Source organism: Lepisosteus platostomus, chromosome 2, assembly GCF_059453375.1.
Source record: "Lepisosteus platostomus isolate fLepPlt1 chromosome 2, fLepPlt1.hap1, whole genome shotgun sequence".
Lineage (NCBI taxonomy): Eukaryota > Metazoa > Chordata > Actinopteri > Semionotiformes > Lepisosteidae > Lepisosteus > Lepisosteus platostomus.
In genome coordinates, this window is record NC_142612.1 from 67545879 (window position 1) to 67570894 (window position 25016).

At 37.1% G+C, this 25016-nt stretch overlaps 2 protein-coding genes and 1 long non-coding RNA gene across 4 annotated transcripts; 1 reads left to right on the forward strand and 2 right to left on the reverse strand.

Annotated features, from left to right (window-relative positions):
* LOC148676876 (uncharacterized) lies at positions 1-24801 on the forward strand. Of its 2 annotated transcripts, XR_015928907.1 has the most exons (6): positions 1-1343; positions 14021-14092; positions 15210-17474; positions 17747-17841; positions 23588-23696; positions 24773-24801. It is a non-coding gene; the product is annotated as an uncharacterized LOC148676876 (long non-coding RNA). The 2 variants fall into 2 exon arrangements; XR_015928906.1 differs by lacking the exon at positions 14021-14092 and having other exon boundaries at positions 17419-17474.
* On the reverse strand, positions 7001-9609 carry LOC148676877 (C-C motif chemokine 20-like). The gene is made up of 4 exons (XM_088614983.1): positions 9084-9609; positions 8558-8666; positions 7930-8007; positions 7001-7659 (listed from the first exon to the last, which is right to left on the reverse strand). The coding sequence occupies exons 1-4, from the start codon at positions 9160-9162 to the stop codon at positions 7632-7634; spliced, it is 294 nt and encodes a 97-aa protein (XP_088471109.1). The 5' UTR covers positions 9163-9609; the 3' UTR covers positions 7001-7631.
* LOC148676878 (C-C motif chemokine 20-like) lies at positions 14210-16187 on the reverse strand. Its single transcript, XM_088614995.1, has 4 exons — positions 16050-16187; positions 15701-15800; positions 15041-15118; positions 14210-14756 (listed from the first exon to the last, which is right to left on the reverse strand). Exons 1-4 carry the CDS (start codon positions 16126-16128, stop codon positions 14732-14734), a joined length of 282 nt encoding a protein of 93 aa, XP_088471121.1. The 5' UTR covers positions 16129-16187; the 3' UTR covers positions 14210-14731.
* Positions 24802-25016: the final 215 nt, after the last annotated feature.

Sequence of the window (25016 nt, forward strand, 5' to 3'; positions counted from 1 at the left end):
TCAAATGCAAGACCTTAAAATGCAACTGCTTTTACTCAGCATGGATGGTGTCTAAGAACCTGTACGCTGCGTCGGAACCTCACGAAATGTTCCGGACATTAACGAAGCAAGGAAGACGTAATAGAGTAGGTGTTGAATGCGGTTGTGTTAAATAAAACCACGAATATTGAAACGGAGTTGGAAAACCAAAATCAAAACTGAAACTGATTAATGAATCCATGCACTCAATGTCCTAGTTTTTGTTTCTGTATTGTGCCTTTCACTGGACTGGGCGAATCTCAAAAGCAAGAAATACATGTCTTATTTCTCCATCAAGAGGGCGTTAAAGCCAGATTTCCTTTACTTTTCCGAGGTTGTTTCTAACAATTGTAACAGCTTTTCTATCCAACATCTTATTAATTTCTTTTAATTATGGATTTAGATGGTTCCACGTCGACAACAACCACAGGACGTACACGAGAATATGCTGTTCGGTATAACTTTTATCACGATGCCCGTAAAGAAAAAAAGCAGATGCCCCGTGTTAACGAAAAACGCAGGATTGGAAACCCGTAGCAAGTTTTGCGCCGTGGAGTTGAAAGGAAAGAAAGAGAACCGATTTAAAGATCCCGAAGAGCTTTCAGAAGGAGGTCTACAACGTAACGCAAAAGAAGGGCGAGAGAAGAAAAAGGGGTTTTGCAGGAATTCAGAGGAGAGCCTTCCGGGGTCATGCCAGAGAAAGTCTGAGATGTGGGGGAGCCGGGTCCCCTGACTTGAAGAAGGATGGGGAGGAGGCGCTGGTCAATTTGTTGAGACATCCTTTAAAGGATTTTGCAGGGTGTTAGAACCCTACTTCCAAGAATCACGCTACTGCTTCGGAGTTCCAGGATCTAGAAGAATCGCCCGCTTCCCCACACTCACCGCGCAGCGAGGACGACAGCAATCATAAAGGAGTCTGGCACACAGCACGTGGAAAAGTAACTGTGTCTGTAGATGGATGGTACCAGAGAGAGCTGTTGGCATCCTTCCTAATTCTAGGTATTTCTGTTTGCTTCTACTGTACATCCCAGCAGATAGCAGGGTACAGCCTGCATTTCTTTAATCTAAATGTGAGTCCTCTTCCACACACAGTACCTAGGAGATGATCCTAAAGTGCCTTGAACGCGCTCTTGATAAATTCGTCATATCGGAGGATAAGGTATTGCTTGTGATTGTTGAGGATGGGTCAAACTTTTTTTAAAAAAAATCCTTGAGACGAAGTGGGGAGACTGTGGTGAATATTGGAGATTATTAGGAGGACTGGGAAGAAGAGTGTAGGGATCATACTGATGCTTCAATAGAGGGCGGAGAAAGCGTTCTTAGCGGTGAGTACAGAGATTTTATTAGTTTTTTTCTTCTTCCTGTTTGAACAACACATGCCTTTTTAAGAATTCTCCTAACTGCTGTACAACTATATCCATTTTAATAATAATAAATCCTGAGGCTTTAGGACCCACACAGACTGCAGGGTGAGCCTCCCCTGCTGGCCCCACTAACCAGCAGCAACCTTAGTTTTTAGACCCGGGAGGTACTGAGTACCATCCAGGTACTGAAAAGTTTCACACCTGCTTAGTTTCAGTGAGTTGTCAGTTGTGAATTGCAGGGTGATATGGCTGCTAGTAAGTCTGCCCTGCCTGCCTAAGATCTTTAAGAAAAATAAGCATATACAGTAGATTCCCTCGCAAAGTATCACAACTACTAAAAAAAGTGCATAAAATCTGACTTATGTTTCACAGACTTTATTTGTACTTAAACTATTTGTAAATTTTAAGTTACATAAATATATATACACACATGAAGAAGCCAGTTTCCTTTATTGAAATTCATTTTTGGACATTCCTGCTTACAGTATTTCAAATGTCCAGTTTAAAGACTGGAAACAAAATCTATATTTTTTCATTACAGGTGCTGATAATGTGGTGCCAACAGCACAAACTTACAAAATTACATTTTGCAGGATGTTGAACTGTCCAGATACAGAAGAATCCCAAGCCTGGCACACACACAACAGTTTCTCATTACTAATACCTATAGATATCCAAGCAATACACAGCAATCTAAGCAATTTTAGCCATCAGCTATATCACCCTGCAACTCATAACTGGCAACCCACTGGAGCTCAAGTGGTCAGTACCTGGATGGGAGACCTCCTGGGAAAAACTAAGATTGCTGCTGGAAGAGGTGTCAGTGAGGCCAGTAGGTGGCGCTCACCCTGCACTACATGTGGCTCTTAATACCCCAGGGACACTAGGGCTGGGCAATATGATCTCAAATCAATATCATGATAATTTCACACATTTACCTCGATATCGATAAATTAACGATAATTGTTTTTGTAACCCTATGATATGCTGAAAGATCATGTTTTAAATATGCTAAACTATTGAAGCTGCACACACTTCATCTTATCTCAATGTCTTACAAATCATTTAAGGACATTATTCATGGAAACACAAACAGAATGACTTTTAATGAAAAAAATATTGAACATTTTAACATATTGCACATGAACATTTATGAAAAATATAGGACTTTGAATATTTATTAAATGCCGACTAAATCTAAATGTCTCACATCTTATAGATTTTCAATATAAATTATGCTAGAAATCAAAATATGCATCTTATGAAAAAAGATTACTTTTAAATTGTTTTACAGTAAAAGGCAAGTTGAAGTTGCCTGAATTACTAACAAAAATATAAAATTATGTTTCACATCCATTGTGAACTTTCAAAATGAATAATGTAAATAAATAAAATCCTCCCTTATGTTACTCTTTCGGTGTTCATGCAGCACTTGTAGGCCTTTTACTCTTAGTTTTGATTAAACAAGTTGCTCGTGTTACGTTTGGTCGCAGAAACGGTTTTCCGACAGTTTACATCCGACTTCTTTTTGTTCAGTATCCTGTTTGCTATAGCCAAAATAGCACCAAACGATCGACACTGCATCTTTTTTAGATACCAGCTCATCTTCAGTTGTACTTGAGTCTTCCCTGCCTGACTGGGGTTCAGCATGAGCGACCCTGTTGTCTCATGCCCGGCACGCTTCTTTGTGTTTTGAATAAAGAACGAAGGTTGGTTGAGGCAGAAGCATGTGACTGGATATGACGACTGGGTGTTGTAGTTTTTTTAAGGGGACCGCTCATGAAAGCACGCATGAGTAGGGAAAGCTTTTACATAAGCAAAATTAGGTCGGTGTGAGATTCTTAACGTCGGTAGAGGTAAAGTTTCGGTATATCGCCCAGCCATAGGGGTCACTATACTGTAAAAAGGCGCCATCCTTCGGATGAAACGCAAAAAGTTCACGACTCTCTGTGGTCATTAAAAACCCCATTGAAATTTCCCATTGGCCTTTACTAAGCATGGTAAACCTCCTAGTAATCCTCATCTATGAATTGGCTCCAACACTCTATTCTCTGGTCTTCTCACTGATAGCTGGTGTGTGGTGTGTGTACTGGTGCACTATGGCTGCTGTCGCATCATCCAGGTGGATGCTGCACATTGGTGGTGTAGGGGAGTCCCTATTACCTGTTAAGCGCTTTGAGTGGAGTGTCCAGAAAGCACAACACTTAACAGAGCCAGAACTGTGGTGAGCAGTGCTCTTGAATCTTCAGTAGTCCCAGGTAAAATCATGTCCAAATGTGGTAAAACATTGTCTTTGGACTGTAAACAAAACTGGAGGTCTGATCCCGTGTAAAACTGAGAGACCTGTTGAGAGTTGTTTTGAATGAGGTTCTTATAGAGCTTTGCATGCAGCCTCTGTCCGAGAGTCAGTGGTCCGAATTGGAGGAGCTTGCAAACATCTCTGCTCATGGAACAGCGTTACACGGAGAAGCAGGCTTTCTCTGAAGTGGTGCCCTCCATCCTGAACCTAGAAGCACAGCTGCAGACAGTTACAGTGTCAGAAGAGCTCAAGCAGGTTTTGCGGAAGGCACTACAGTACGTGAGCGTTTTGCAAGCATACCGGAGCTGCAGTCAGTAAATTTCAATGTTTCACCCACAGCAGCCTGCTTACCAGACCCAGCTATTTCTCCTCACACTTGACATGAAAATACTGTTAAAAGCTGCAGAAGAATCTGCTATTAATCATTGAATGCACTACCCCAGTGTGCCAGGTGATACCAGTGATGTTACTCATGGGAACAACCATATCTGTGCTACTGCTGAGCCAGAGGCCCCAGGGTGTAATACTAGAGACGTTCAGGTTTTGGGCTTCTAAGGTTGGCAAGCAGCTCAATTCAACATCACAAGTGGTCCATTATGAGTTTTCTACAAGCATGCTGGAGGTAAAACAGAACAGAATGTTCTTTTGTGGGTCTTCTTTAGAGTCCCGGCGATCCAGAGAGTCTCTTTACTCACACCCTTCCACAAGACCTGGCTACTGGCCCAGTGTCACAGATGTTCACAGACAGGTTCTTTTCCATAAGACATCATTTCCCTTCTGGATCCAGCAGTGAGTTGGCTGTGTCCTCCGAACAAAGAGCATTTCTGCAGCTCAGTAAAAACCTGTTGCTTCATGAACTTTTCTGTCTAATATTGCCTAATGTTGTGAGGGTAAAAACCTGTCCAGCCTTTAACAGATAGCTGCTGGTCCTGGTGAGAGTTGCAGCAAATCTGAGCCCATTCTGGAGTACAGGATGCAAGTCGGGATTGAATTTTCCTACTCTGGAATTTATTTTCTCTGCTGGGTAGATAGTTACTTTTTTGATTCAATAAATTGCTTTGACATGACCAGAAAGATTCACACGTCTCAATTTACATGTAATTGTATTGTGTGATAAAAGGAATAGGAGACTTACGACAGTTTTTATATATCAAAGAGAGACTTTTTTTTTTTACACAGTAAAGCTCTATGGCAGGTCTTTTCAATCTCTCCTGATTGTGGGAAAACCTTTCAAGAAATCCCTTATTTTAAACATTACATTTAATTGAATTATTATAATGGATTGTTTCATTATGCTTTACTATGATTAAATAATGCTTGATATTATATGTGCATTACAACTTGCTTTACTATTATTAAAGCAAGATTGCAGGCCAGTGATCCTACTATGAGCTTCATCACAACAGATCCACTGTGAGTGTGTTTGACTTGAAAAGATTCCCTTTGTCTTGCATTCATTTTAGACAGTGTCTGAATTTCACGAGACCGCTGGTTGATAACTCCTTTTCCAATCTATCCATTTTCTGATTATATTTTGCAGATTTTCCAGTAGAGGGCAGTATAAGACTACGCAAGGTCCTTGTGCCATTTGCGAAAACGACCTTTTTGTATAGTATATGTATTCTTAATAGGCTAAATAGGGGTTTTGCACATCTTTGAATTCGTTTTTTTTTTTAAATGAAGCCCACAGCTCTCTTAAGGCCTATTACTGTACTTAAATTTCTTTAAGAAAGACTCTATGCTTGTCTGCTTTGAGAAAAATAAAGCTTTGATTCAGGTTATTCATCAAATGTTTTAGATTAATTGATTATTCAGGACTGACTGTGATAACCCTGAGAGACCTGGACTTGCATAAACACAAAATAATTTAATTAAAGATAGAGATTTTGTTCTGTTGAATGTATAGTCTTATGCAACTTAGAAAAAGGACCATAATGCCTTGTTTCTATTCATGCAGAGTTTTGTGCCATGTATTTGCAACATATCCATGCCATTGGTGTGTTAAAGGCTAATCCTGATCAGCCCTCTGTTACTTGCTGTCTTGGGTGTTCAATTTCTAATGTGGCATGATGCTACAGCCAGATACATTGTCATCAGTTGCAACAAGCTGGTAGACCTCGAACCATGACATTTCACCAAGTTCATTGGGAAGTTCCAAGTTTGACAGTTTGGGCAGGGATGTCTAGCCACAACAGAACTGCACTTGTGATTAATCACAAGTAGACAGGTTGTCCACTCTGGTTGTCTATCAAGTGCTGGAACCTGATGTGTCCTGATGTGTCAAAATTCCAGCAGGATAACACTACAGTATGTCTTCTTGTGTTAGGGTGGCTTTCTTCCAAGTTGAGAACGTGTTAATTTTGCTGTGGATCTTCTGTTTGCCAGGCTTAAACCCCATTAGATATGTGTGGGAGCTGAGACAACCTGTGGCATTTAAGACTTTGAAACCAGTGAACAGGCACATACTTGTCCAAACATTATTACAGGATTAGGATGGAATCCCAGAATACTGCACTTGATGCAGAGCATACACCACCCTTGTACAGCTTGTACATTGTCCATCAGTGACAACACATGCTACTAGCCCGAGACTTTCACAGACTTTTCCCGTTCATGATGGATGTTAATCATCGAACGTATGTACCTGTGTCATGTCAGTTCAGGTGCGGCTTGGCAACTTGGAGGTTAGCACTTCTCCCTCACAGCTCTTGGCTTCCTGATTTGATGCAGGCGTGAGGCACTTTCTGGGTCCCTATTATCATGCGTTTGATCCAGGGGCTACGTCTTTCTCCCAGTCCAAAGACATACGGTCTAGCTTCAGCGGTGTCTTTGTCCCCCATCTGCAAGATGTACTGTATGTGAGACTGTATACATCCCATTCAGGACTGTCCGGGTCAGGCTCTGCCTTACTGTGACCCTGTATTGAACTTAGCAGTCATTGAAAAAGAAATAGTGTCTGTTTATAAAATATTGGTGCACCTGCTACAAAATTGGTTGTCATTTTCTTGATAATAACTTTGTGAATTTCTTATTTTATATGTAGTTTATATGGTCCAGTATGTATACAATACACGGTGTTATACTATACATGGCCTGTCTCTGATTGACTAACCTAGGAAGTGATGGTAAAAAGGATAACTCTGTTGAAAGTTTTACTATTTTATTATTTTGAAAGATGTCTTTTTGTTTTGATGTACAGTAAGACTTTGTTGCTTGTGTCCGGACGGTGAAGTTTAAAAACAGCAGTGGTGGCTGTGATTGTTTTGTAAAGGTTTTTGTAGTTTTGTAGTTAAGAAAGAAGACAGAACACTACTTGATCTTTTATTATTTATAAATATTGTTTTATTTTACTGAAATATCCATACTAATCCCCAGGAAAACAGTTTAAAAGCCTTCTATGAGAATTCCGTACAAATTCATTTAACAAATCTCTTCCAATTGAGATAAACTAAGAACACAAATGTGTGATACCATATAAAACAAAGTGTTTTAAAGTTTCTTGTATATCTTACCATAGTATCTTATCGATACATTACATCATTTCTGTTTATGAAACAGAGTAATAACACAAACATGCAAATCAAATATGATGCCAAATGCTTGTTAGGCAACAAGTTAAATACATTCAAAATGCTAGAATAAGAACATGTACTGTAAATGCTTAAGCTCCAAAATAACAGTAGTTTTTCAGAGTAACAGAATTATTGTAGCACTTTATCTTTGACCAGCATAATAAATAACATTAGTATCATAGCATAAAGGCAGTTAGTAAAAATGACCATACAGAATTATCTACAATTAAAATTGAAAACCAAAAAGTATTTTGCAGGTAGAACAAAAGAGGGTCCTTCCATCTGTATTTGTACATTTGTACAGGGCTTAAAAATAAGTTGGGTCGTTAGCTTATTTTCTTCTTCAATCCATCTTCAGACTCAAGAGGTGACAGAATTTTACTGAACAAGTTGGTTTGCTTTTTCCCTAGGAAAAAGAAGGAAAGAAGAGTTTTAAAAACAATTTTTAACTTTTCAACATAATATAATATAGAATTATAATTTTGCTCATGTATTTAAAAAAGAGACTATGATGGAACTTAAAGACTGCTGATTAGTAATTGTAATAAAAACATTATTATTATAGCCTAATACTAGTATTATAGCATTTCTTCATAAATGCATATGCATTTTATATTAGTTTTTCATGGGCTTAGAAGTGTGAGCATAGAGAACTAACACCAAAAATGACACTTACTTCAGCCATTCGATTCTGTTCATCACCCAGTGTTCTGCTGGATTAGCACAGACAGATTTTCCCTTGACAGTGTGGAACCTGCAAGTGCAGATATTTGTAGCATATCAGCATGGTTGAAAAAAAATACATTTATAATATCATCATACGTAATACTCTTTGAGGAGAGCACTGTGCACAATATACTGTAGGTCATCTTAATCACCACTCTGACTTCAAAGATTACACGCAAGTACACACATGAGTCCTTTCATTTGTTTGCTTCCGTTTGTGTTTCATTTACTTTGATCTTGTGCTCTTTTGTGGGTTTTAGTTACTAGTGTGTACAGATCATAACTTAATTGTATGCCGTAGTTTAAATGTTAAGATATGTACGCAATGTACAGTGAGAAGATGCTGACTAAAGAATGCAGTTGTACTGCAAAATGAAATGTGCTGGCATAAATACAGAGACACAGCCTATAAGATAACTGTACTTGTGGGTGCCAGTGCTGTTCTTAGCCCTGTTGTTCTCATTTGAACGAATGTGTTTAGGCAGTAGTTGCCACAATAATAAGTTGGACTGCAATCAGGTCGCTCCCTTACAAATGCACCTGTGTCAGGTGCTAACTTGGCATGTGCGATGACTTACACAATTGCATCAATGTTGCATCTGTACATGACAGTCTGAATTGTGTAGCCTGCAATCAGATGGCGTGGAAGCGGCTTCTTTGAGTACGAGAGACAACAGTTTCCTTGGGCTAAAAGAAAAAAGAAAAGAGAAAGGAGGTTTAGCATCCAGGCTGTGATTCCCATTAGTTAATTAGTTACTTCCAAAGTAAACTGTGACCTTTTTCCTTAGGAAACAGGCCTTCTGTAATTTATTCAGTAACATTTTGAAAGTTTTGTCCACATTATATCAGTTGAAGACCTAGCTCTTAAATCTTACAGTGAAGACAAAATGACAGGAGAAAAACAAAAGAGCAAAGAAAGTGACTCCTAGAAGTGTCTTTAATAAGTGGTGTATTTTACACGTAAGGCTAAGTCTTTTTAAAACAAAGTAAAATACAACTTGATCTTAAAAAAATCATTACTCAAAAAGGCCACTGTATATCTAAAATGTATTTATTCTTACTGGTTTTAGCTATTTAAGCTAAGTAAGTGAATACAATGCTTACCTGCTTCAGAGTGTAGGGCTAACAAGTTCACTGTCAGAAGTCCAAACAGTATGACTGTGATGAGATTAGAGCTTGCCATTTTGTTGTTAAGGTACAGTCAGCAACCTTTCACAGTAAGACGAGATCTGTGTTCTACGAGCTTTGCTATGAACTAACCTAACAGGAGGCCACATTTATACAGTACAGGCAGACTCAGGAGTTTCCACAGGTCATCAAAATTAGAACCCGTTTCGTACATGGGGCTTTCTGTGATGAGGCGTGTATATGGAAACAATATTCCTAAATTACTTCCTCCTTTTGTCATTGTTCAATCTTTTCCCCTTGCATTTTTACAGTGGAGAAATTTTTATCTGGCACGTGGCATGGAATTTCTACATTTTGCAACATTCTTTTTATTATATACAGAAGATTGTTTACAACGGCATTCCATTTTCTACAAATAATGTTTTTGTCGCTTTTTTTAACAAAACCAATGCTGATGATTAAAACAATAAACATTGTTTTTCAGCGGTTTTCTCTTCTTTTGCTTAAATGTCACTTTAGAGTAATTTTTAAGCAGTTTTGTGCAAAAACATTGTACCTCCTAACACAAAAAAACTTCACCAGCCTACATCTGAATTTTTAATCCATTTGATTTCCAAGTATAATTCTTATATTAATAGATATTCATACACTGTTGTAGGTTGGGTGCATGATACCATTTAAATTAAACTTTGCTATAGCTACTGTGTTTGAGCTGTAATAATGGAGGGAAGTGCTTAATTTGGACTTTATTTATATATAAATATTAATATTTAATTGTGCACCACATCTTCTTTTCCCCTCTCATATCCTATTACCTTGCAAATAAGGTAGTAAATAATTGTAAACTCCACGAACTACTTCATGTCACTGCTAACCTTAGTAAGAGATCTTCAGTAAATATATTTGAAAAAATACCTTCTTAATTGAATATGAGATATTAGTGCACATGTAATATACTTACTTAGCAGAAGCTATATTACATACTTACTATATTATATACTTACAATATTACTTACTCTTAACTGGTATGATTGCTGCTATGATAATAATAGAAGGAAATAAAACAAAGATTCATTTTGTTTACATGTGTGTCTCACCTGGCTGCCTGTAGAAAAGAGCTTTGCATAATACCAAAATAAAAGCAGGCAGAAAAGGAAAAAATAAAATGTTTGTGTCACATTTAAAAAAAGACATGCAGTTAAGCCTGATCTCTGCGGAAACCCCCTGGCACACTCTCTTGTTACTCTCTTTCACTGACCTTTGAAACCCTGCGCTGAGGAAGTCTGTTAAAAAAGGACAGAGAAGCAGAATGAGAAAAAATGTCTGGTTACCTGTTACAATATACAATGCATTTTGCAATCCCTGAAATAGTGTTGCCAATTTTCCATTTTGTAGATAAATGTATAGATTCATAGTTAATTATTCATAATTTATAGATTATATATTATAACTTATAAATAGATTTAAAACATGTTTATATTTTTTATTTTGTCTATTTTGAACTGATCATATTCAAAGTGCAAAAGTAGCTCGACTTTGTATAGGTTAATGGAGTAGTTAACATTTCTGCGTATTTCTACAAATGTTTGCTGCATACTGTACTTGAACTAGCAAACAGGAAGGGTGTCAATACATTATGTTTAGGCTGCAATAATTATGCTATTGAATATATTACATCATAATTTTAAAGGTGTTTGAAGCCAGTGAAAACTAGAGGAAAGTCCAACCTGGATGTTTACATTTAAAAACAAAACAACACAAAGCCGATGATGTAATCCAGTTTGTTGAATGGGCTGTAACCCGGATCCTGTTGGGAGTTTTTCTAGTCTGGCTTGTTTGTCATCTTTGGCACTGGGAATGTCACCTACAGTATACCCACAGATTGCATGAGTTTACAGGTGTGTCACCATATCTTTACCCTGCACACTGGAGCTAAGAGATTTTGCTTAAAGTAACAGCCACCGAAAATTTATTAACTCAGAAGTTTTGTTTAAGCATAAAAATTCTGATGCGATTTAGACAGTTTTTTCACCTGCTGTGTTCATGTTCATTTTTAGATAATTATTTATGTTTCTATTCATTATTTTTTTTCCCTTCAGTATAGACCGGTTCCACAAACTGGTGCCATATTGAAGTCATTTAAACAGGGTGATCACTGAGTGTTTTTTACCTCCAATATGCAAAACCCCAATTATGTTGTAGTGATTTTACTGATACCTTAATCATTTTATTTTAATTTAATGATTAATTCTAATAAATCTGTATCTGTATAGGAGAGAGGAAAAAATGTATTAATGTTGAGGAACTATATAATGTATATTTTACAGTGAATTGTGAATTGTGGTGTTTAAGGTTTTGAAGATCCTGTCCAATGGAAATTAAAGATTACTTAATGACTAACTTATATTAGAAGCTTATTAACATTTATATGTATTAATAACAATATTATTTTAATAATGCACACTATGAGGAAACTATTGGAAGCTTTAAATTTGTTGTTTATGTTCATAAGTAATATACAGTATATTGTACATCCTTATTGTATTACTAGGCTTTTAAACAGTATTTTTTTAATAATTGTTTTTTCAGTTTTTGATGTTGAACACTCAATGGCCTTTACTTCAGAGATGCACATTTAAACTATTAGAAAAATACACCCATAAAGAAAAGTCTGTTATTCTGTACATTATTCTAAAATAAAGTGCAACTTACTCTGATGCTTTCCTTACTAGCCTTACTTACTTACACTGATTCTATGACAGTAAGATAATCCACAAAGCCAACTGGCCAAGGCCTCAGTACTGCACAAGCACAAAGCAGAAGCAGTTTTTTACTTACTATCAAAACCATCTATCACAGTCCGTCCTTCAGATGAGAAGTTAAACCGAGGTCCTGACTCTTTGTGATAATCAAAAATCCCAAGGTGTTTCTCGAAAATATTAGGGGTGTAACCCCGGCGTCCTGGCCAAATTTCCCATTGGTCTTTACCAATTGTGGCCTCCTAATCATCACCATCTATGAATTGGCTTCATTACTCTGCCCCACTGATAGCTGATGTATGGATGCTGCACATTGGTGGTGGTGGAGGGGAGTCCCCATTACCTGTAAAGCGCTTTGAGTGGAGTGTCCAGAAAAGTGCTATAGAAGTATAGGGAATAATAATTATATTATTATAATTATTATTATTAACCAATAAGGTAGTGCTGTTTGACCTGCATGGCCATTAACACATTACTCTGGGTACTAATTTATTAAAAACTCACCTCATGATTTTAAGACAATTTCTGCACTAAAGATGGAGTGGTGCTAATCAATTCTTCTTGAGTGATTTTTCACACAAGCTTATTTTGTGCAATTACAGTTATATACTGTACGATACATTTTGTGTGGTTTCACCAAAGTAAGGAATAGTTTCTATTGACGAGACTTTATAAATGTCAAGAGACAAGGTAATCATTGTATCTCAGTCTTAATTTTAATTTTTCCTGTGTCCGAGGACTACGTGTAGTTACGCTGGGGGGCGTGTCCAGTGTGGAGGCGGAGCCCTGGTAGAAGGGCGACGCCTGCCTTTTTTAGTCCCAGCTGTCCCAGCTTCCAGCTGATGAGCCCCAGCTGGGCGGGTCCTATAAAGGCACACTGGACTTGCCCCCCGCAAGGGGGGGGGAGAGATTTGCAACCGCGTAAGGTTTTCTTTTTGCCTGTCCCATCACGCGCTTTCGCTGGGGCAGTGGCATACACACGCATTTTTGTTATGCAGCAGTTCTTGTTTTGTTTTAACCTTGCGTGCCCTCCTCACCAGACTGGCCCCGCTAAAGAGGGTACAATATGTCCAGTCTGGTCACCGCTGTGCTAGAGGCTCTCTTTTTCCCCAAGCTGGACGCTGTTAAATACTATAGGTAAAGCCCAGCCTGGAGGTAACGCAGCACAGCAGCATACTTTCTTTTTGCTTTTTGTTTGTTTTTTCCACTTTTGTATTATTTTTGGTCCCTGTTGACCTCACACCGGTGTTTCCGTCCCCTCACAGGGGGCGTTCACTTTTTACCAGTGCTCGGTGTGGCGGCTCCGACTACACACTGTCACAGTGTTGAAAGGCCAGTGGTTAATTTAGAAACCAGAAAAGGTCTTTCTGATTTCTCGTCTGGCATGGGGCCATATTTATGAATCACTAAACAATCTTTAGGAATCACTTGGTTTCTCTAAAGTCGTCTTTTAATGTGGCATTTTTTTTAAAAGAATGGGAGTATGTTTCACAAAAGTGACACACCTTTGGTTATTTGTTTTCTACAATTATCTACATTGTTTTCCATATTTATTATTGTCATGTAAGTGCTAAGTCGGGTTTATTTAAAATAACCCGATCATCATCACTCTATTCAAATGGATCCCATTTCTCTTATTTTATAGGAAACATCTCACAACTGAAGTAGAATTTGAGGAAGTATATGGGTTCATACAGTATGTTGTTAGTTATTGACTGGAAATTAGCATACAGTATATTAGAGACACAGTGTTTGGTACAGTAGCTGTGCACATTGTATGCTTAAAAAACAATGCAAGAAATCAAAATAACTTTTTTAGCACAATACCTTTTTATTTTTTTAATTGTGATCTCAAATATTTTTATTAAACACCCTTCAATCTAGAATCATTCTTTGGAGACTTTACTGTCTAGCGGTGACTACGGTATACTGTACATGTGAAAGAGAATGAGACCTGTAAACTTTCTCCACCTGTGTTTGTGATTGCAGACAATGTCCATTTAACACACTGCAAGCTCCACAGCACCAGACAGGAGAGGTAGTTCTGACTGGACAGTAGTGAGTCTCTCAATGATGTCACTGCATGTCTCAGGAGAAAGTGTTTTCTGGAGAGTTTAGAAAGTAATGGATGACTTATCCTAATACTACCCACAGGTCTACCAGTGCTGTGCACCAGTGTTTGGGGAACCCTGGATGGAAATCATCACAGTATTGTCTTTGAGAAGGGTAACCAGACTAATTCAATTTGAGCATTTTTGAACTTGAGTTATGAAGCTACTGTATAGACAAACCTGAATTTTATATTTTCAAAATATTTTCATTAATGAGGGAAGAAACATGGACTTGCATGCTGGATTTTTAATAAAATGTACACTGCATAGTTTTACATTGCATTCAATGTGAATTCTGAAATGTACAACACATATCCATTTCCATATGAATAAAAACATCCTCCAATGAACATACATTAAACTTTAGTTTTTAAACATCAAAACTTAGCTTATGACAACTATATAAGAATATGTTAGCTTTTTAGATATTTCATTATTCCTTTGATCTTACATATTAGAATAGATGTAAATACTCTGGTTCACATAATTCATTAATTTAAATATCAGCATAAATATATTAAAATATGTTTTGTCATTATCACATTTATCATAAACATTTTTATCATTAGATTAGCTACTTTTATACTATCTTGTTTATGAATGTTATTTCAGTGCAAACAACAGAAAAAATAAATGACTTTTGTTCATTCCCCCTTTCTAATAAATTAATACTGTTAATGAAATTATTATTGTTGGTACAGCTGAAGTATCGTTTCCTCTTTTCTTCATGAACCATTTTCATATCTTCTCATCTTTAAGACAGTGCCTCTGCTTTGAGCCTGAAAAAAGCAAACAAGAACAGTCAGATTACATCAAATTATACATTCGTTTGCCACTTATATACATATCTTAATTATAACATAATTTTAAAGGTGATGTAGGAGCATTTGTTTGAGGAATTACTAAAATTGCAACAGTTAATTCAATAGAGTGTCTTATTTTTGCAACCTAAAAGTAAGGCTTTTAGAAACTACTTAAACATGCTAAATTTGGAATCATTTCTAGGTTGTGGTAGATCATTCTGCTTTCTAGTACATGACACATTAAAGATAGTAGGACTTACTTAAGACGCTGGATTCTGTCCATCACCCATTTCTGGGCTGGATCAGCACACACATCCTTGTTTTTGATTGTGTGAAATCTGGAAATGAACAGATCTTTAATTAGAATACATCAAAATATTCCTGTTCTACATTTTCATGTACTGTACCTCTTAATATTTCTTTTTCGAGGTACTGCTCTTTCTATCATTAAACTACACGTTACCTCGCAGGAAGAGTGGTGGTGGCTCTGCAGCTAAGGATCTGTGCCTGTGGCTGGAAGGTTGCCGGTTTCGTATCCTGCAGCTGGCAGAGGAGTCCTACTCTGTTGGGCCCCTGAGCAAGACCCTTAACCCCAACTGCTCCAGTGGTGCTGTATAAATGACTGACCCTGTGCTCTGACCCCAGGTTTCTCTCCCTGTCTGTGTGTTTCATGGAGAGCTAGTTGGGGTATGTGAAAAGACAAATTCCTAATACAAGAAATTGTATAGGGCCCATAAAGTGATATCATTTTATCTAAGAAGAAGCAATGCTAAAAACTCAGATTTTTGTCTTTTGAAGACTCCATTAAATGACACTGAAATTTTGGCACTAGCTTGATTTGGATAAGTGTTTTATGTAAGAGGATTTAAATATAAACCAGACAACCATATGAAAATATTTAAAATATTCTGTATACTCACATTATTGCTCTAATGTTGCAGATACCATGTACAGTCTGTATTGTGTAACCTTTGATTCTGGAGAATGGCAATTGTGATTTTGAGTAGCCTGTACAGCAGTCTAGAAATTGAAAGAAAACAAGCAGTTAGAATTACTGGTTACCAGACTGAACATAAAGACATCACATAATAGAGAAAAACCAGTTAATGTAACTGACACGGCAAGCACATTTAATAGCTTAAAAGTTTTAAAAAAGCAATAATGAAAAGCGAACCAGTTATATACAGTATACAACACACGTCTTTAGATCTGGACAGAGTATATGTAGAAGTCCAGGAGTTGTACAATGAAAAAGAAAGTAACACTCACAGGCTGCAACCTGTTCGCTGAACAAGTTCACCGACAAAAGCATCATCACGGTGACAGCAAACAGTTTAAATTGGGTCATCTTCTCTCAGTTCTTTTTTCACTAGGTCAGAATGCTTGAATGAATGAACAGATCAGAACATTAGAGTTGTGTTCCTCTCTTGTGTCCTTCATCTTTAGCGGCGCCTTTATATCGAAGAGGGATGAAAAGTTTCCAGCGGGTTGTAATGGTATTTTCCGATCTTGCATGTAATTCCCCTTTTAAATCTCTGCACCTTGTCCCACGCTAATGGAAAGGGAGAAAATGGGGGAAGAAGGAAGGAAGGATCAGTTTTGTCTTTCGAAATAACAAAAAATATTTAAATTGGTGTCTTAAAATAGTTAAGTGGTCTCGTCCACAAATATGCCCATACCTAGGCTAACAGTATTAATTGCGCCTAATAAATTAGTTAATAACCTTGTTTCAGATATATGATGACATTACTTATGTCTACAGGTGTCTTGTTAGAAGTATTGAAATAGGTAATGGTACACAAAATGGATTGGAATTGTGAGACAATTGCATGTGCAGTATGAAACATGCTGATTTGAAAACACTCATGTCATGGCTATAGGTGCATGATACCTAAATCTGAATTGAGTGCAATGGTAAATTTAAATAATTTAATTCTAAAGCTTAAGAAAAACATTAATGATAATTCAGGCGGTTAATGTATGAAATGTTCTCTTACTGTAAATGCAGGAAGGTTTTGAAAAACGGCTGAGTGGCTATCAAAGTACTTATCCCCCTTGCACTTTTTTACATTTTCTTGTGTTACTATATGGAATAATAATGTCTAACAGTATTTAACTGGGAATTTTTGCTATGGATTGAAAAAAGCACCATTAATGTCAAAGTGAAAACAGAAATATACAGATCCTCCTAAATTCATTATATACATAAAATGGAAAATGATTGACTAAATATTCACACTCTTTGAGATAATATTTGGTAGAGGCAAGTTTGTCAGACATTAAAGCCAGATTTCTTCTTGGAAAAGTTTCTACCAGCTTTGCACATCTGTACTTGTTTTGCACATCCTTGTTTGCAAAAATTACTCAAGCTCTCTCAGGTTGGATGGGAAAAGTTGGTGAACAACAATTTTTAACTCCTGCCACAGATTGTTGATTGGATTCATGTCTGGGCTTTGACTGGTCCACTCCAGAACATTGACTCTCCACTGTGGCTTTAGCTGCATGGCTTGGGTCATCGTCCTGCTGGAAGATGGTTCTTCTCACCAGGTCTCTTGCAGACTGCAGCAGGTTTTCTTCCAGGATTTCTCTGTACTTTACTGCAGCCATTTTTCCTTCTCTTTCTTCACACGTTTTCCAGGCCCTGATGTAGGGAGGCATCCCCGTAGCAAGATACTGCCACCACCATGCTTCACAGCAGGTGTTAGAATTTTGTTTTCACTTTGACTTTATAGAGTGTTTTGTGTCAATCAGTGGCAAAAAATCCCAAATAAATACATTGTGATTCTATATTGCAACACAGTAAAATATGAAAAAGTCCAAGGGGTGTGAATAATTCAGATTTAGAATTTGTAATTTTGTTGAAAGTTTATATTGGTGTCAATTGTACTGTATCTGCAAAACCGTCCCCTTGGTATTTAAGGTTTATCAAGACTAGACATGCTTTTCTCCTCCATCTCTGAAATTAGAGCACTTCAAATGAAAGATGAGACTAGGAAGTGTTGGGAGCTCATATCACAGCAGGAGCACGAGACCTGTTTTTTCGGTGTGTGACCACATAAGGGTAGGTGTTTGTTTTCCAAATACAAATCCAAATACGACCAAATAGTTTTTCCCTGATGCCAGAAATGTACCTAATGCCTGCTCACTATTGAAATGTTTTTGACCTTTGAAAGAGCTTAAATAACTCAGACATTAACATAAGAGACCACCGCAAATTTACATAGTTCCTCATAATAAGAATTTTACTAAACACTTCAAAATACAGTTGCTTGAACCACACTGAGGTTAGAAAGTTATCCTGGAACTAGAGCTATGCAAGTTTGGAACAAACTGTGATCCATTGTTGTGTTGGGGAAAGTGCTTCCCACAGGTGGAAAAGAGAATGATGAGGTTTTTGAGTAGTAATGAACTAGTAATGATGATTTCTAATTCATAGTTATAATATAAGGGTGGCACAGTGATGCAGTGGTTAGTATTTCTCCTCACAGCACTGGGGCCTTGGGTTAAATTCCCAAAATATAAAAAATATCTGAAATAATCCTAATAATTAACTGTAATTTTAATATAGACTATATATAGACTGAAAGATTGTCAAGATGAATTTGCACTTGATTAGTTGAAAGAAAGGAAAGTAAGTACGACAATATGAAAACGCCAGTCGAGTTAGAGACTCATGACATGGAAAATTAATAGGAGTGGTAAAAAAAAGATTTACTGCCATGTTGAAACCTGTCCTGTCCTAATGAGAGAGCAAATCAAAATCGCTGGACACAAATGTTTTAGAATATTATTTAAAGTCCCTGAAAAAAATGCTTTCATGTTTAATCTGCTACATTTCAAGGTTGTATTTCACATTTCAAGAAAAGAGTCGTAAAATTAAGAGTAGCATAGGAGTGCGACCCCAATATGTTTTTCATGGAGATATACATATATCACCCTGCAGCTCTCAACTGGCTACCCACTGAAGCTAAGCATGGTGGAGCCTGGTCAGTAACTGGATAGGAGACCTCCTGGGAAGCTGTGGTGGTGTTTAGTGGGACCAGCAGGGGCCACTCACCCTGCAGTCCGTGTGGGTTCTTATGCCCCAGTATAGTGGCAGGGACACTATACTGTAGTGGGCGCCATCTTTCGGAGGAGACGTTAAACCGAGGTCCTGACTCTTAGTGGTCATTAAAGATCCCTGGGCATTTCTTGATAAGAGTAGGGAGTTATCCTGGTGTCTGGGCCAGATTTATCCCCTCGTTCTTCCAGTGTCCCCATGTGTGATTGGCTTGCACTTCCCCTGCGATGGACTGGCGCCCCATCCAGGGGGTACCCTGCCTTGCGCTTGTTGCTTGCTGGCTAGACTTCGACACCGTAGAAACACCGTATGGTATGGTTTGATCGGAAATGAGTTCATTTTAATTATAGTTTATCTTTAGATAAACCCATATTTAATATTTAATATGTAGCTGTAACGTACAGAAAAGTAACAGTAGAAACTGGTTTAGTTTGTAAGTAATCTAAAACTAAGTGTCATATTCATCCTCAACCTAAATCCCAATTCAATGATGGTTAATAATCTGACCAAGATGCAAGAACCCGGCACGGAACCTTGTGGAACGCCTTGAGTAATTGGAGCATCATCAGGTTTAAAACAGCCAAGATTTAAAAAATGGCTTCTATTACCCAAAACAACTAGAACACTGATCCTTTATTAATTTTAATAATCCAGTAGAATGCCATTATTCATAATATCAAAAGCTGCACTTATTCCAGAAAGGCAAGCATAGAGTCATAATCCATCAAGTAAGTTATTACCCACCTTAATAAGGGCTGTTTCAGTAATGTGCCCTTGTCTAAATCCCAAATGGAAAGGTTTAAACAATTCATAAATTGCAAGATGAGATTGCAGATAGTCTGCAATCACCTGTTACATAATTTTGCCAAAAATGGATACATTGGAAGCCAAAGAGTAAAGAATTATAAAGTTCTATTTTTCTTTACACAGGTGTAAAAGCAGTTAACTGTATGTCTACAAGGTACAAAACCAGACTTCAAGACTTATTGATTAGATTAGTGCAAGGGAGACTAGATTTGAACAGCAGTATGGGAATACTGTCCAAAGCACAAGTAACATGTGATATAAATCAAATTTCTCCACATCAGTATTGAGTCCATTTGATTAAATTGCAGAAGATGAGATCCACAAATGATTATTAATAGTGTGTATTTTGTTGTGTAAACGTGCTTCTTGTTGAGGGAAGGAAGGCAGACTTACAGTAGCTGGTCCAAGCATTTGATTGGTGGTTGAGAAATCAGTTGTAGGGTTACTGTGACGCCACTCAATATCTATAGTAAAATTAGGATCTGGCTGCCTTAGGGTCATCCCTACAGGGAAGTGGACGTTATTCATAATCCTGTATATAAACCTGATTCAAAATCCTGTAAATAAAAGGTCTTCTACATCCACAAATGCTCAAGGTGTTCTCTTGCTGCTTTCGTAGAATACAACTCATTTCAGGAATAGCATGGGTGGGGATGAACTAGTACAAGAAATTGGAAATGTTTTAGAAATGTCTACACCCAAAGAATTAACCAAATATGAGGTATGACCATAGTTATGCTTTTTTAGAGCTGACAAGCTGAATGTGAAGAAGTTCAAGACATTGTCCACTGTATTTAGTGATCTTGGAGAAGTCCAAAGGGCCACGTTAGACAATGCCTTGCAGGGTTTTGCTTAGGTGAATCAAGTCCCATTATTGTCATGTCTACGTCAAGTACTCAGCACTAAAGGTCTTTGGAACACCAAATCTCAAAGCTTCTTGGCCAATTTAATGGCAGAAGGTAGTGACACACACTACTGTGTGGAATTGATTATCTTCGAACCCTAGAGATTCACAATGGGCACCAGACAAAAGATTGTATTTTTAGTTTTTAAACTGTGGTAGTTATTTTAAAATACGCATTTAATTCCAAATAATTAATGAGAATACGTGATAAATCTATGTGGTTTTATTTGTCTGTTTAGGGAAAGAACATAGTACACTGAACGGAAGCCTGTCATGTGCAATGGTGTTCTGCTTGCAGGGGAAAAACTCTTGTTTCCCCACAGCTAAATGGGTCACGGTGAATCAAGCTGTGAGCTACATTTGTATCTTCTTTCTTCTCTCACCATGTCATTAATTTCCCTTTATCTCCCACCCCTGCTTTTCGCCCATGTTTTATAACTTTCAATTGACTTTTTTTTATTTAGAATGCCCTAGATTTCTTAAATGACTTAGTTCACCGCCAAAGGGCAATTTCTTTGTCTGAGGTTCTTAAAATTCCTCTTGAAAAATTGCCATGTGCTTATTAATGCTTTTGTCCTTGAAATATCTGGTTTCACAATAACCAAGTACCTCATGAGAAAAATCTGGTAATAGAAGTGAATTTATAGACAGTAATACAATATAGTAATACAAGTGAATACCATACTTTCAAAGCTTTTTCTTAATTGTGATGTGAGAATATAGAAATCTAAGATAATAAAATGTTATTATTTCGTGAAATACCATCAGTACGAGTACCAGTTTTTTTTTTCAAACAGAGTCAAAGCATAACAGTTATTGAGAGAAATTATATAAATACCAACTTCCCTCTGATTGTTTTATTTTAGAGAAGTCTAATCACAGTGTGGTTGATTTGTTCCCTAAATGTCCTCTACAGTAAAATACACATAAAAATGTTAACAGCCACTGTCAAAATCATATCAGATTTGACCTGTCCTACTCCAAGCGATAAGTAATAAAAACTTTGTGCAACGATACTTTAACCAGCATACAGTATATACTGTACAGATCGTAATTTTTAGTAAGGTGCACAAATTCCTAACAAATTCCCTTCAACTAAAGTTTTGTATGTAGATTCAAAACTTATGCTTTTCAGATGTTGGAAGAAAAATTGCTCTATGCCACAAAATCATAAAAAAATGAACATTTAAAAAAAATAGCATACTTATTAGCTGAATTGTCAAGTAGTCACATGTTCCAACAGTTGAGATAATTTCAAAATTTACAACGAATTCCATCAACTCTGCTCTACACATTCCTTAACAAGGGTGTTTATTAAGCTCTGATGTGTTACCCCTGGGCAGCACTGTCAGAATTCGTTAACAGTATTAACCATATACAATGGAGCTGACTATCACTAACTTCTGAAATTACCTGTTGCGCTTATTGATGATATGTTCAACGATTTGCTGTTTCATACCTAAATTATGTTATCAAAGGAAGTGAAAGTGATTCATGTTATTGCTAGGTTATTTTGAGCATTCAGATGAACCATCAGTTATCTTTTCAAACATTTCAACATGTTTGGCAAGGTACACGTAAGTCAACTGAGGATTATGAGAATCAGATTTGCATTAGTTTTTATGGAATATTTTAGAATTTTTATAAATGTGTTAAACATCCGCATTAGCTATTCTTAGTAAGCAGTCAAAATACGGTATAATTTAGAATCACAGAAAAGTCTGATGGAAATCAATTATATGGTTTATAAAAGTAATCAATATTAACAGGAGTGTAACAGTAATTGAAGTGATATTTTCTCAAAAATGAATCCATCGATTCCATTATATTGTGGCCAGATGTTTTAATTTGATATTGAGAAGCAATAACAGGAGAAATATGTACTGTAGAGTGGACTATTGAAATGATCATGCTATTTGTTTATTTATGAGGCTACCAAGAACCATAAGTCAGTCCCCTTTGTGATTTCATTTCTTTTTGCATGTACTGTGTGTAACTGGTATTTCAACATTTTCATGATTTATGTTTAACTTTTCTGTAGCTCACTCTTTTATAATCACATGGCAGAATATGAACCCTCTAAACGTGCTTTACAATTGTGAATGTTTTAAAGCATTTTTGGTATTTTTCATATACTGTATAATCCAAATAATAAAAATGCCTTTTTAACAAAAGACCAATTGTCTGCTAAAATTATACACAGAACAGTGTATAAGTGGAATAAAAACAGCTCTCCACTGATATTTTAAAAAATCACAATTCAGAAAATTAACATTTACTGGTGGATTTGATTTTGAGCCAGTTTTAATATGAATAAAGACAAATCCAATGACAATGTTTCCAATGACACACAGTAATTAATATACTGTATTAGCATTGAAGTTACGTTTGTAGATTTAATTTTTGTCAGATAATACTGGAAGCACGTAAAGAGTTGGGGATTTTCTAAACCCAGGAAGCATTAGGTTTTCGAAGGAACTCGAAGGTTGTGGTCCCCAGGTGACCTACTTTAATTTTACCATTATGCAATAATTTCCCTAATGTTCCTGTCATGAGTGAGGTATTTTTGAGAAAGAATGGGAGATTTCCTATGATAAAAAATGTATAAAAAGAGGACCCCGACAGAAAGACACCAGAAGCGTGCCGCCAAAGATAGTTCATAACTCGACAGCTAAGGCAAGAATCGAGAAACCCCAATGGAGCGTCTTATCTTAAGCGTTACAATAGTCCTGGCAGTTCTGATGACACTGACTTCAGTCGCTGAATCTCAGAGTAAGTGGAAAACCATCACTTTTCGTTTTAATAGCTTTGGAAAAGACCCATCTGCCAGCAGAACGGAACCACTCCTTGTGAAACCTGAATGTGCAACTTTACATTCGTTACTCGGCTTCTTCCGGTTTGATCTCGAATGCACCAGATTTCGTCCGCATACTGCGGCCCCGATTTCATTTTTTACTGTTTACTTGTTGTTTGTTTGTTTCTTTGATTGTAGATTGTAGTAAATGCAAATAACATCCTTCTCCCCCCCCCGCACAGGTCCTGTAAACTGTTGTGTGTCTTATTCGGAAAAGCCAATCCCACTCAAAATAATCAAAGATTATAGAATTCAAGATACAAAGGAATACTGCAACATCAGTGCAGTAGTGTAAGTACAGTTTTATCTCTATTTCAACTTGAATTGTAGCAATATCATATTTTATCTGCTTTCTGTAGATGTCACTCTCTTATTTTGCTCTGTGACTGTACCTACTATACATACTTTCCTATACCATTTACATTACACTGTCTATTACAGGGGTCTCCAGCCCTTGTCCTGGAGGGCCCCAATCTAGTTTTATAAGACACTCTGAAACATGTACTGTATGTTTTTAGATTTACAACACTTTTCAGCTATAGATCAATGTAACAAGTATTTAAGGGACCTCAGAGAACACGTCAGGGCTGTGAAGATTAAAGATCTCTCCAAGCCCATTGTTTCTCATTTCACCTCTGATGGCCACGACCACTCTAATCTCTCTGTCTGTGTTCTCAAAGATGGTTTTCCCAACTCATACATCAGAAAGACTACAGAAACCAAAATTATTCTGCAGCTAGGATCACACATTCTCCCTTCTCTTAACGACAGACTACTGTTCTTCTAAATTTTCTCCATTCATTGGAAGTTTCATTTCACACCTCTCTGCACCCATTCTGACTTCACACATCTTGATTGGCCTCTCTTTCTGTCCCCTGCTCCCGCCTCTCACTCCTCCTCCCTCCCAACCTTTGTTCTCCCGCTACTTTACCTTTGCCTACTGCCCTGTCTCTCTCACACCTGAAGAAGGCTCCACGGCTGAAACGTTGTGTTCTCTTTCTTCTTTTTTTCAGCATGGAATAAACCTATTACTTGTTCCTTTAAGGGACCTCTATGCCTGAATAGTCTTTAGACCTGGGTGTTTATTGATGACTAAATTGCTCAATTAAGAAGTCTTAAAAAGTCAATTATTTAAATTTAATGATTTAATATCATGTTCTAATGAGCCATATACTGTAGTTCAGCTATAGACTGTAAGTGATCCATAAATATACATATACTCATACTGTATATATTGTATACTGTATGTGGTTTGTGCCTTAAATGCTAGAATATCTCATATTAAAAGTCAATAAATAAGATGTTGATGCTTAACACTGTAAGGGAAACAATCTGTCGTGCTAAATTCTTTTCATTCTCTATCACAGATTCTTAACAGTGAGGGGAAGGCAAATCTGTGCAAATCCAAAAGACAAATGGGTTATGACAGCCATACAGAAGATTAAGTAAGGTCACTTTTCGTGTTTCAACATTTACAGTATGCTTTTCATGTAGAAGAATCTTTTGGACATTTTGTCGTTTTATTTTGAAATACTGATGTTTTCCCTGCACACTCTTAAAGGAACAATAAGATTGCTGGCTGACGTCATTGACACAATTTTGCACTGCTAA